This window comes from Tachysurus vachellii, chromosome 17 (genome assembly GCF_030014155.1).
Source record: "Tachysurus vachellii isolate PV-2020 chromosome 17, HZAU_Pvac_v1, whole genome shotgun sequence".
In the NCBI taxonomy this organism is placed as follows: domain Eukaryota; kingdom Metazoa; phylum Chordata; class Actinopteri; order Siluriformes; family Bagridae; genus Tachysurus; species Tachysurus vachellii.
Genome location: NC_083476.1, coordinates 242,501 through 257,500, shown reverse-complemented (window position 1 = coordinate 257,500; position 15,000 = coordinate 242,501). Strand labels below are relative to the sequence as shown.

The 15,000-nt window shown below is 40.7% G+C and overlaps 1 protein-coding gene across 1 annotated transcript in view; it reads right to left on the bottom strand.

Moving 5' to 3' along the window:
- The window catches only part of camk2a (calcium/calmodulin-dependent protein kinase II alpha), a 38,275-nt gene extending 24,338 nt beyond the window's left edge, over positions 1–13,937 (bottom strand). Inside the window, exons 1-2 of the mRNA XM_060890673.1 lie at positions 13,725–13,937; positions 2,757–2,851 (exon numbers count right to left, since the gene is read on the bottom strand). Of these exons, the coding sequence (XP_060746656.1) occupies positions 2,757–2,851; positions 13,725–13,786 (157 nt within the window). The 5' untranslated portion in view covers positions 13,787–13,937. The remainder of the gene's footprint in view (positions 1–2,756; positions 2,852–13,724) is intronic.
- Between the last annotated feature and the right edge of the window lie 1,063 nt (positions 13,938–15,000).

Here is a 15,000-nt window from a genome sequence, read left to right as displayed (position 1 = left end):
GCAGCATAATGTAGAGGTACATCATGTTAACTGGATTAGTTCAACTGAAACATTCTCTCCTTATTCTCCTTCTCTGGGTCCTTATGTCCTAACTCCTCCCCCCCCCCCCCCCCCCACACACACACACACACACATATACACACACATATATACACACACACACACATATACATACACATACACACATATACACACACATATATACACACACACACATACACACATATACACACACATACACACACACACACATACACACATATACACACACATACATATACACACACATACACACATATACACACACATATACACACACATACACACATATACACACACATATACACACACACATATACACAAGCATACACATAAACACACACATATACACACACATATACATACACACATATGCACACACACATACACACACACATAAACACACATATACACACACACATATATACACACACACATAAACACACATACACACATAAACACACATACACACACATATATACACACACACATATACACACACATACACACACACATTAACACACACATATACACACACATATACACACACATACACACATATACACACACATACATACATATACAGACACACACACATACACACACACATACTGTACACACATACACAGACACACACAGACACACACACATACACACACACATACACACACATTCACACACATACACAAACACATACACACACACACACACACACACGCATACACACTTTGCCAGAGCAGCAGATGGACTGGCATCAACCATAAAAAAACCAAACCAACAACAGCTGTACACACACACACACACACACACCACACACACACACCACACACACACCACACAAACGCGTATACACACACACAGCTTTTAAAAATGATTTAGTTCAATAATTATTTAATTCAGTTGCTGTGAAGAAAGAGTCTGTAACTGTAACATCTGTAACCTCCATTTGTGGACAAAATCTTCATTAAAAATATATTTATAACAGCAGAGAGACACAAAATCTGATCACAGCACATCATCTTTCATAAACTACAGCTGCTTTCTTTCTACATACTAAACAAATCTGCTGCATTCAATCTGATTTTAACATGAAAATAATCGGATTATATGAGGCATGTTTGTGTGTCCGCCTCACATCACTTCCTGCAGAGGAACACTGGAGGATTTCTGAGTGATAAGAAGTGGTATAAAAACATAATGAGCTTCCTGAAGAAGTGCGATGTGTTCGTCTTCCCCGCGGGCGAGTGAGTAAAGATCTCAGCACACCACAATGTCCATTATCACAGAGAAAAAGGACAGGAGAACTCATAAGTGTGTCCTGACATGACCTGCAACCAGAAAACCCACCTCTACATCTAAAACCTGCACTTCCTGTGGAGATGGAGGATGAAGGAGAGACTAAAGATCAGTCTCAGAAAGAAAGAAAAAAGAAAGAAAGAAAGAAAGACTGTGATTGGTCAGATGGTGTTGGCTTATATGAATGTGCTCCTTCGTTTCTATAGTAACAGCTCAATGACATGGAAATGATGGTTTTCTTCAAGTAAGTTTCTGTAATCTGTTAGAGGTAAAGCTGTAACTTTAGGTTTTGAACAAAGCTGACAAGAGGCTGGTTTATAAGTGTTTATAAGTGTTTATAAGTGCTTATAAGTGTTTATAAGTGCTTATAACAGAAGTGATGTCTTGTATCATGGATGTTCCACATCATTCAGAGTAACAATAAACAGATAAAAAGTATAATGTAATCATTGTATATTACAGTGGAGGAGGAACAAAACTCTTGATGATAAGTAAAAATATCAACACACAAAGCTAATGTAGCTAACATGTAATGGGAGTTCAAGGCCACCAGTTTAGCATCACACAAACTCAGATATTAAAGCCATACCAGTGCTAAAGTTCGAATATTATTAATATGCTAAAAATAATGGCACCCTGTTTAGTTTAGCAGGAAATGTTCACCACAGTGCCTACATTGTGTCTGTGCGTGTGTGTGTGTGTGTGTGTGTGTGGGTACGGTATCGTTCAGAGAGATATCCAAGCTATGCCGACCGAGAGTGTGTAGGAGGTGTGAGATGAGGAGAAGTGGAACGCCTCTGGTGTATTTCACCTCGACTTTCCAACAAAACACCACATTACTGCAAAACTCATGGACAGAGAACACACCCCCGCCTCACAAACACACACACGCACACACACTAAGTGTGTAGCTAAGCCTGCTTTCAGCTCTGTCTGCTGGCATAACACACACACATTTACAGTGATCACAATCAGTCCCAAAAAATAATAAATGATTTTACCAATAATTAATTTTTAATAATGAATGTGGATCTGGTTCATATGTATGAATATACATGAAAAAAAGAAATATGCAAATTAGGAACCACCCCATGTTCTCCTGCCTCCTCAGCCTGATATCACCAAATTGCTAAATGATATTTACATGATTTACACGCTTTCATGTCAGTACCTGTCGCCATGACGACCATGATCAGTTCATTATTAATACTAGCTAAATTGCAGAGCTGGTGATCTTTGTGCACAAGTTCTGTAGCAATAAGCTTCCATGCACCGGATCATCATCATCCTCTAATCATTTACATATTAGACTCATGATCACGTCTTACGGTAAATCTTACGCTAACTGCTGATTAGCACAATAAAAGTGTGCAGAGACAAAAGTGAGTAAAGTGTGAGGTACTGAATAGAAACACGCCCACCTCTAGCCGAGAGCTTCTTGGTGTTGATGATCTTAGCAGCGTATTCCTGCCCTGAGAGGATTTTCACACACCTGCGCACCACCGAAAACGCTCCCCTGTAGAACAAACAACAACAAAAATCAATAAAATCAAAGATTTAGAACATTTCAAGTCAAGTTAAGAAGCGAGTTTATTGTAATTTCATCCATACAGTATATATCTGTTGCTGCACACAGTGACATGAGACAACGTTCCTCCAGGACCGTGGAGCTACATAGAACAAAGACAGAGCTAAAGACTTACTCATACTTTATATCAGATTGAAGACATCGCTTTCTGTGTGAAGACCTAAAATGTAACAGATAGACTTTGTGCTTTTAGCTTCCTAAAGTTCTCTGAGGAACTCCACTGTCAAATATAAACATTTCATCTTTCTGCTAGTAGAATAATAATAATAATAATAATAATAATAATAATAATAATAATAATAATAAACTCCACACCAGTTCAGATCTTTAACCTCAGTGTTCCTGGTGTGTTCTTGTCCAAGGAGAGATCTCATTGCTTCAGTTTTCTGGTTCTTCAGTGGTAGGATGGACATGAGCTTTGTGATTGTGTTTCTTCCTCAGAGTTCCAAACATCTCTTCACATTACCTCAGAATCCTACAACTGAGTGTTTCTTTCACAGAACCATTTTAATAAAACATATGAAGAACCCATTCTCTAGTAAAAATAAAACCAAATAAAACTAAAGTAAGTCTAAAATACTATAATATTATAATATTATTAATATAATATTAATACTAAGTATAAAATACTAAACAAATACACCTGCTGTTCCTCCTCCACACCACCAGAGAGCGAACCACATACAGGACAAGGCTTACTGCTGGATTTTTAGAACATTTAAACGGTGCTCGTTCCATCTTCAGCACAAGTTCTGCGTTCACAATCGTTTGTTTTCCTGTTTCACATTTGATGTCTTTTTGGATTTCTCACATGGTTTGTCTTGTGTTCAAGATTCAACATCTTCTGCATTTGGCTTTACAGAATAATAAAATTATGTAAGAAAAATAAATAAAACTATAAATAAATGTAAGTTAAAGTATGACAAATGATAAAAACATTAAATACTAAAGTGAAGAATAATGCAGTCTGTGCTGTTTACTTCTGTGAAGTGTTTCCTGTTAAGAGCCTCTGAAGTGTGTGTGTGTGTGTGTGTGTGTGTGTGTGTGTGTGTGTGTGTGTGTGTGTGTGTGTGTGTGTGTGTGTGTGTGTGTGTGTGTGTGTGGGCTGAAAAAGGCTGCAGAAATCCAGCATGTGACGCATCGAAAAACTGGAATGTTTAAAACACACAATAATGTTCTTCAGCTGCTGAACATTCTTTAAAAACATTAAATAAACAATAAAGTAGAAGAAACTAGAAAAGGTAAAAATCGATACACAGAGTGATGAGTGACAGAGTGATGAGTGACATAGTGATGAGTGACAGAGTGATGAGTGACAGAGTGATGAGTGACAGAGTGATGGAGTGACAGAGTGATGAGTGACAGAGTGATGAGTGACAGAGTGATGAGTGACATATTGATGAGTGACAGAGTGATGAGTGACAGAGTGATGAGTGACATAGTGATGAGTGACATAGTGATGAGTGACAGAGTGATGAGTGACATAGTGATGAGTGACATAGTGATGAGTGACATAGTGATGAGTGACAGAGTGATGAGTGACATAGTGATGAGTGACAGAGTGATGAGTGACAGAGTGATGAGTGACAGAGTGATGAGTGACATAGTGATGAGTGACAGAGTGATGAGTGACATAGTGATGGAGTGACAGAGTGATGAGTGACATAGTGATGAGTGACATAGTGATGGAGTGACATAGTGATGAGTGACATAGTGATGAGTGACAGAGTGATGAGTGACAGAGTGACAGAGTGATGAGTGACAGAGTGATGAGTGACATAGTGATGAGTGACATAGTGATGACTGACAGAGTGATGCGTGACATAGTGATGACTGACAGAGTGATGAGTGACAGAGTGACGAGTGACAGAGTGATGAGTGACAGAGTGATGAGTGACATAGTGATGAGTGACAGAGTGATGGAGTGACAGAGTGATGAGTGACATAGTGATGAGTGACATAGTGATGAGTGACAGAGTGATGAGTGACATAGTGATGGAGTGACAGAGTGATGAGTGACATAGTGATGAGTGACATAGTGATGGAGTGACAGAGTGATGAGTGACATAGTGATGAGTGACAGAGTGATGAGTGACAGAGTGATGAGTGACAGAGTGATGGTGTGACATAGTGATGAGTGACAGAGTGATGAGTGACATAGTGATGACTGACAGAGTGATGCGTGACATAGTGATGACTGACAGAGTGATGAGTGACAGAGTGACGAGTGACAGAGTGATGAGTGACAAGAGTGATGAGTGACATAGTGATGAGTGACAGAGTGATGGATTGACATAGTGATGAGTGACAGAGTGATGGAGTGACAGAGTGATGGAGAATGACAGAGTGATGAGAGACAGGAGTAGAGGAGTGACATAGTGATGAGTGGACTGAGTGATGAGTGACAGAGTGATGAGTGACATAGTGATGAGTGACAGAGTGATGGAGTGGACAGAGTGATGAGTGACATAGAGATGAGTGACAGAGTGATGAGTGGACATAGTGATGGAGTGACATAGTGATGGAGTGACAGAACTGTGAGTGACATAGTGATGAGTGACAGAGTGATGAGTGACTGAGTGGACAGAGTGATGAGTGGACTGAGTGATGAGTGACAGGAGTGATGAGTGACCGAGTGATGGACTGACAGAGTAACGATGACAGGTGACAGTGACAGAGTGTTGAGTGGCATAGTGATGGGGTGTCAGAGTGATGTAGATGACAGAGTGATGAGCTGAGACAGCGTGATGAGTGGACATAGTGATGAGTGACATCAGTGATGGAGTGACGAGTGATGAGTGACATAGTGAGTGTGACAGAGTGAGAGTGACAGAGTGATGAGTGACTATAGTGATGGAGTGACTAGTGATGAGTGACAGAGAGACTGAGTGACATAGTGACAGAGGTGACTGAGTGATGAGTGACTGAGTGACGGGTGACAGAGTGAGAGTGGACAGGAGTGATGAGTGGACTTAGTGATGAGTGACAGAGTGATGAGTGACATAGTGATGAGTGACAGAGTGATGGAGTGACAGAGTGATGGAGTGACAGAGTGATGAGTGACATAGTGATGAGTGACATAGTGATGAGTGACATAGTGATGAGTGACAGAGTGATGAGTGACAGAGTGACAGAGTGATGAGTGACAGAGTGATAAGTGACATAGTGATGAGTGACATAGTGATGACTGACAGAGTGATGCGTGACATAGTGATGACTGACAGAGTGATGAGTGACAGAGTGACGAGTGACAGAGTGATGAGTGACAGAGTGATGAGTGACATAGTGATGAGTGACAGAGTGATGGAGTGACAGAGTGATGAGTGACATAGTGATGAGTGACATAGTGATGAGTGACAGAGTGATGAGTGACATAGTGATGGAGTGACAGAGTGATGAGTGACATAGTGATGAGTGACATAGTGATGGAGTGACAGAGTGATGAGTGACATAGTGATGAGTGACAGAGTGATGAGTGACAGAGTGATGAGTGACAGAGTGATGGTGTGACATAGTGATGAGTGACAGAGTGATGAGTGACATAGTGATGACTGACAGAGTGATGCGTGACATAGTGATGACTGACAGAGTGATGAGTGACAGAGTGACGAGTGACAGAGTGATGAGTGACAGAGTGATGAGTGACATAGTGATGAGTGACAGAGTGATGGAGTGACATAGTGATGAGTGACAGAGTGATGGAGTGACAGAGTGATGGAGTGACAGAGTGATGAGTGACAGAGTGATGGAGTGACATAGTGATGAGTGACAGAGTGATGAGTGACAGAGTGATGAGTGACATAGTGATGAGTGACAGAGTGATGGAGTGACAGAGTGATGAGTGACATAGTGATGGAGTGACAGAGTGATGAGTGACATAGTGATGAGTGACATAGTGATGGAGTGACAGAATGATGAGTGACATAGTGATGAGTGACAGAGTGATGAGTGACAGAGTGACAGAGTGATGAGTGACAGAGTGATGAGTGACAGGAGTGATGAGTGACAGAGTGATGACTGACAGAGTGACGAGTGACAGAGTGACAAGTGACAGAGTGATGAGTGGCATAGTGATGGGTGACAGAGTGATGAGTGACAGAGTGATGAGTGACAGAGTGATGGTGTGACATAGTGATGAGTGACATAGTGATGGAGTGACAGAGTGATGAGTGACATAGTGATGAGTGACAGAGTGATGAGTGACAGAGTGATGAGTGACATAGTGATGGTGTGACATAGTGATGAGTGACAGAGTGATGAGTGACATAGTGATGAGTGACAGAGTGATGAGTGACAGAGTGACGAGTGACAGAGTGACAAGTGACAGAGTGATGAGTGGCATAGTGATGGGTGACAGAGTGATGAGTGACAGAGTGATGAGTGACATAGTGATGAGTGACATAGTGATGGAGTGACAGAGTGATGAGTGACATAGTGATGAGTGACAGAGTGATGAGTGACAGAGTGATGAGTGACAGAGTGATGGTGTGACATAGTGATGAGTGACAGAGTGATGAGTGACATAGTGATGACTGACAGAGTGATGCGTGACATAGTGATGACTGACAGAGTGATGAGTGACAGAGTGACGAGTGACAGAGTGATGAGTGACAGAGTGATGAGTGACATAGTGATGAGTGACAGAGTGATGGAGTGACATAGTGATGAGTGACAGAGTGATGGAGTGACAGAGTGATGGAGTGACAGAGTGATGAGTGACAGAGTGATGGAGTGACATAGTGATGAGTGACATAGTGATGAGTGACAGAGTGATGAGTGACAGAGTGATGAGTGACATAGTGATGAGTGACAGAGTGATGGAGTGACAGAGTGATGAGTGACATAGTGATGGAGTGACAGAGTGATGAGTGACATAGTGATGAGTGACATAGTGATGGAGTGACAGAGTGATGAGTGACATAGTGATGAGTGACAGAGTGATGAGTGACAGAGTGACAGAGTGATGAGTGACAGAGTGATGAGTGACAGAGTGATGAGTGACATAGTGATGACTGACAGAGTGATGAGTGACAGAGTGATGAGTGACATAGTGATGAGTGACATAGTGATGAGTGACATAGTCATGAGTGACATAGTGATGAGTGACAGAGTGATGAGTGACAGAGTGACAGACTGATGAGTGACAGAGTGATGAGTGACAGAGTGATGAGTGACATAGTGATGAGTGACAGAGTGACGAGTGACAGAGTGATGAGTGACATAGTGATGAGTGACAGAGTGATGAGTGACAGAGTGATGAGTGACAGAGTGATGAGTGACATAGTGATGAGTGACATAGTGATGGAGTGACAGAGTGATGGAGTGACAGAGTGATGAGTGACAGAGTGATGAGTGACATAGTGATGGAGTGACAGAGTGATGAGTGACAGAGTGATGAGTGACAGAGTGATGAGTGACATAGTGATGGAGTGACAGAGTGATGAGTGACATAGTGATGGAGTGACAGAGTGATGGAGTGACAGAGTGATGAGTGACAGAGTGATGGAGTCCAAAATGTGTTAAATAAAATATATAAAATGTTTTATGTTAAAAAGACAACATTATTAACCATAAAACTGTAATGTTAAAATAAGGAAAGCTTTTAATTCACAACACTGAAAAACAAATAAATGAACTTGTGATATTTCTTTTTTAACCCACAGTGGAGTGTGAGATTGTGGCTGAATGAGACGAGGTGTTATATATACAGTATACAGTATGTATATAGACTCAGGATGAATGTGGAGATTAATAACTGCTTCAGGGCCAGAAATCTGAATCTAAATCAGGAAGTGACCTAAAAGAGTGTCAGTAATCGTCTTTACAGCGAGTCTGAACTTCATACTGTGGCTCGTCAATATGGACGACACTTTACAGGTTACTACAACTTTGTTATTTGTTTTCAAATTGGTGCAATTTAATAAACCTTTTTTGATAAAGAGTAAAATGTTGTAATAAGTCTTTAGTTACTGCTTTACTCCCATAATCTAAGGATTTACATCACAGTTAGTAGGAGATATTTACTCCTCACGTCCTATCATATTAGTCTCCTAAAGCTCAAATTAATTTCATTACATCACAGAAAAGTCTAGAGTTAGTTTAGAGTTAAAACTAGTTTAGAGTTAAAACTAGTTTAGTGTTAAAACTAGAGTTAAAACTAGTTTAGAGTTAAAACTAGTTTAGTGTTAAAACTAGAGTTAAAACTAGTTTAGAGTTAAAACTAGTTTAGTGTTAAAACTAGAGTTAAAACTAGTTTAGAGATAAAACTAGTTTAGAGATAAAACAGAAACATTTCCAGTCGTGTTTATGTGGTTTATTTCTGCACTCAGGTCACTTATTATTTTGATAGATAATAAACTGCTGTTCATGCTGAAATGGTGTGTGTGTGTGTGTGTGTGTGTGTGATATGATGGACACAGGCTGCAGGTAAATTTGTCAGTTGTTTCCTATTTTGATTCCAATTATTCAGCCAGCAATCTGTTTACATGTCACTCGGTAATGCAGTCTTTCCCTCCCTCCGCACTACTTCCCCCCCCGCACTACTTTCCCTCCCTCCGCACTACTTTCCCTCCCTCCGCACTACTTTCCCTCCCTCCGCACTACTTTCCCTCCCTCCGCACTACTTTCCCTCCCTCCGCACTACTTTCCCCCCCTCCGCACTACTTTCCCTCCCTCCGCACTACTTTCCCTCCCTCCGCACTACTTTCCCTCCCTCCGCACTACTTTCCCCCCCTCCGCACTACTTTCCCTCCCTCCGCACTACTTTCCCTCCCTCCGCACTACTTTCCCTCCCTCCGCACTACTTTCCCCCCCTCCGCACTACTTTCCCTCCCTCCGCACTACTTTCCCCCCCTCCGCACTACTTTCCCTCCCTCCGCACTACTTTCCCCCCCTCCGCACTACTTTCCCTCCCTCCGCACTACTTTCCCCCCCTCCGCACTACTTTCCCTCCCTCCGCACTACTTTCCCTCCCTCCGCACTACTTTCCCCCCCTCCGCACTACTTTCCCTCCCTCCGCACTACTTTCCCCCCCTCCGCACTACTTTCCCTCCCTCCGCTCTACTTAGCAATGTTTCAACCCTCAGCTGTAACCTTTATTTTTTAAACACAGTATTTATTGTTAAAATAATGCTAATTTATGTGTCTTATTAATCAGAGTCGGTATGTATCATGTCCTTGTGTGCAAAATATCTCAGCCTGCGCTCAACTGCCTCCTCCAAACACTATTATATAAGCAGCTTGGCTTTGATTGCCCACAGACACACACACACATACACACAGACAGACACACACACACAGTGAAGAGAGTGGAGTGTGTGAGGGAGTGTGTGTGGGAGTCGTGCAGTGGGAAAAGGGCCAGTCGGGGTCTAAAGCCTCAGTGTGTGTGGAGGTGTTACACAAACTCCTGTAACAAGCACACACACACACACACACTTACACATACACTCACACATCTCACTAACGCAGTACAGTGTGGGTGAGTAAGCAAACGGGTGGCTCTGAAACCGTTTCTCTCTGAGCTGCAATAAATAAAAAATAAAAATTATAAAATACTGCTTAAAAATTAATAAAGATTATATTTTAAACTATTATTTTTATTACTGTTTTTGTTTTTATAATTATTTAAATAATTAATTATGTATCTAAAGTTCATTATTTTTCGAGGGTAAAGAATTTTAACACTCATTTTCTTCAGTTCCATACAGATTATAAAACATCAAAATAACAGACAAAAAAATATGAGAAAAATAAAATGATTTAAAATATATAACTTAAAACAATGAGAAATATAAGAATTTGAGGAACAGACATAATATAATAAAGCAAATACATGGAATCATCAAAGTCATCAAAGTCAACAAAGAAATTATCAGAGAATCAGCAAATACACACTGTTTAAAAAAACTCCAGGAAAAAGAGAAGAAAAAAAATTATATTTGTTATTATCTGCAATATTTAAATAAATAAGATAGTGGAAAGTTCTGGAAAAGGAAATGACAGAGTTAGTTTGGGGTGGAGTCAGGGTGAGTTTGGGGTGGAGTCAGAGTTAGTTTGGGGTGGAGTCAGAGTTCGTTTGGGGTGGAGTCAGAGTTAGTTTGGGGTGGAGTCAGGGTGAGTTAGTTTGGGGTGGAGTCAGAGTTAGTTTGGGGTGGAGTCAGAGTTCGTTTGGGGTGGAGTCAGAGTTTGTTTGGGGTGGAGTCAGAGTTAGTTTGGGGGGGAGTCAGGGTTAGTTTGGGGTGGAGTCAGAGTTAGTTTGGGGTGGAGTCAGAGTTAGTTTGGGGTGGAGTCAGAGTTAGTTTGGGGGGGAGTCAGGGTTAGTTTGGGGTGGAGTCAGAGTTAGTTTGGGGTGGAGTCAGAGTTAGTTTGGGGTGGAGTCAGAGTTAGTTTGGGGTGGAGTCAGAGTTAGTTTATCTTTATGAATGATTTCGTATGCTTGCTGTTTGCTGTATTTAACACTAAGTGAGAGTTTAATTATCTGAGTCACTCCCAGATTTCAGCTACAATTACACCTTTAAGTTGGGCTTAGTGAGGGGTGGAGCCATACCAATCTGAGTTCCTCTCACTCTGATTTCTCTCATCACAACAGAAGAGTCCTGAAATGTTTTAAATAAAGGTGTTGACAGTTCTATTGAACACACTGACACACTGTTCACACTGACACACTGTTCACACTGACACACTGTTCACACTGATCACACTGATCTCACTAATCGCACTGAATCACACTAATCACACTGATCATACTGATCTCACTGATTACACTAATCACACTGATCTCACTAATCACACTAATCACACTGATCTCACTAATCACACTGTTCACACTTAATCCACTGATCTCACTAATCACACTGATCTCACTAATCACACTGATCTCACTAATCACACTGAATCACACTAATCACACTGATCATACTGATCATACTGATCTCACTAATCACACTGATTTCACTAATCGCACTGATCATACTGATCTCACTGATTACACTAATCACACTGATTACCCTAACCACACTAATCTCACTAATCACACTGTTCACACTTAATCCACTGATCTCACTAATCACACTGATCTCACTAATCACACTGTTCACACTGATCATACTGATCTAAGTAACCCCACTGATTACACTAATCACACTGATCTCACTAATCACACTGTTCACACTGATTATACTGATCTCACTAATCACACTACTGATCTCACTAATCACACTGTGGGAATGTAGTAGTTATGTGGTTATGGTGTTGGACTGATCGCAATGTCATAAGTTCAAATCCCAGGTTCACCAAGTTGCCCCTCCTGGGCCCCTGGGCCCTTAATCCTCATCTGCACAAATGGGATAAATGTAAATGATCACACTGTTTACACTGATCACGCTGATCACACTGTTTACACTGATCACACTGTTTACACTGATCACACTGATCACACTGTTTACACTGTAGACCAATCGTGCACTTAAATTCTTCAATCACAGGTTTAATGGTTATTATATTAAAGAGAGGCTGAAGAGGGAACAACAGCAGCTCTTACATCGTTAACAGGAACTTATTTCATAGAACTTTAAAAATAACTATAAACAGATAAAATGTTTGAGATCTCATTCTGTAATAATTTTACTCTTTTTTTAATCTTTATATATATATATATATATATATATATGAGAACAAATAGATCAGTTTTATCATAAATATTTTCTTCTTTAAATTTTCATTATGACATCACCATCATTATTTATAATATCTATTTTTTTTTTATATCCAGATGATTCCTGAAGCTAAAGTTCTTGAACAATCTGTACCGTTACATAATTTCACAGATTCACTGGTTTGATAATGAATCTGATGTGTATATGTTCATAAAGGTAAATATTTCTCTTGTGTTTATTGTGGCTGCTTTCTGTCTGATTTTACTGACACACTTTCACTGGAATTTAATCACAATCTTTATTCTGTATAAAAGTCTGTGTAAGTGCAGCATCTGTAACGTTACTGTGTAATAAAGTACTTAGTGTACTAAAGGTACTGAGGAGTCTCGATGGTTCCACAACAGTGACAGTGTCTTCACACACCGTGTTTACTTTCACAGATGATCACAGACTGGAAGTACATTACACTGCACTCGACACAAATATTCTCAAACTAACTACATGACATTATTTATTCTGTTATGGTAATAATAACCTTACACACCTGACAGGAGCGCGATTAGAGTTTCAGCATCACAGCCCTCTGATGTATGTGTAAGCCGTGTCTGAGTCCCAGCTCTCTCTCCGCTTGTGTGTTTACATGATTTCTCTTTTATTACGTGTTAAATAGTGAAGGATTTTTGTTTAGCTGCAGTTCGTCAGCATATAAACGAACATTATGAAAGTCAGAACATTTCCTGTTTCTCACACGAGACTGAGACCATAAACATCTGTGTGATCTGATCTAAAAGAAGGTTTCAGCTTTATACAGTGTGCAGGAGGAATGTGTATAGATTAGATTACAGCAGAACAGATAATGACATCATTCACAACAACACAACAGAGATCATCAGGTGCAGATTAATAAACACACATTGAAGAAAACACACACACACACACACACACACATTCAAATATATATACACAAAGTTTCTTCCATGTAAATGTATAGAAACTGTATAGAAACATTATGAAAAAATAATTTCAAATGACAGCTTGTGGATTTCTGTATTTCTGATCCATCTCAAGAAAACCCCACATCTGTGTGCGTGTGTGTGTGTGTGTGTGTGAGAGAGAGAGAGAGAATAAAAGGGAAAGATGGGACTTACTTGCCCAGTTCTTCATAGAGCTGGTATTCCTCTGTGAAGCGAGTGCAGGTGATGGTTGCCATGCTGGATCCAGGTGGTGGTGGTGTGTGTGTGTGTGTGTGTGTGTGTGTGTGTGTGTGTAAGAGTGAGTTAGAGAGTGTGTGACACTCCGGAGCGTGTGTGTGTGTGTGTGTGTGTGTGTGTTGAGGAAGAGGATGCCAATGGGAAGCCTGCTGTCTCTGGAACAGAAGAAAATAAGATCCTGATCTACGAGGCTTTTTCTTCTGTTTTTTCCTCCAGCCCGCCCACTCTGTCCGTCTCGTCCAATCACATCTCTCACTGAATACACAGCAGAGTTGTCATGGTAACTGCATCCATCCTCCTCCTCCACCTCCTCCCTTCGTTTCTTTGGACAAATGAGCCATCACACATCCAAATGGGAAATACACACACACACACACACACACACACACACTTTGTCTTTAGATATGTGTAGATTTTTATTTTGATCATCATCTTTGTTTGATGTGTGCTGTTGGCATTATGATTTCCCACACACACATACACACACACACACACACACACACACACACACACACACACTTCAATATTGTTTCTCCTCCTGAATCGTCATAAAACACTGATGAGTTACAACTGAATTCATTTTACATTCCACAGTAATGCTCAAAGCTCCCTCTCTGTCTCTGTCTGTCTGTCTGTCTCTTTGTCTTTATCTTTTAATCTGTCTGTCTGTCTCTCTCTCTCTCTCCTCTCTCTCTCTCTCTCTCTCTCCTCTCTCTCTCTCTCTCTCTCTCTCCTCTCTCTCTCTCTCCCTCCTCTCTCTCTCTCTCTTAGTGTCTATTTGTCTCTTTGTCTTTATCTTTATCTTTTAATCTGTCTGTCTGTCTCTCTCTCCTCTCTCTCTCTCTCTCTCTTTCTCTCTAAAGTGTCTATTTGTCTCTTTGTCTTTATCTTTTAATCTGTCTGTCTGATTGAGAATGTGTGTTTCCACATAACTTTCAGTTCTTATTGTTCATTTGAATTCAATTTGTTTGGGTTAGATAAAGACACCTCTCTCAGAGCATTCGCATGAACATTTGACACGTTGCTATGCAGGTTGCTATGTGAGCATATGCTAGAACGCTGCTATATTAAACATATAACCAACACTGCAGATAAACTCAACCTCAACACGATATCAGAAGAGCAGTGCAGTTATTGTCTGCCTCCTGACACAGCTACATCAACACTCACACACACACTCACACACCCTCACACACTCACACACACACACATG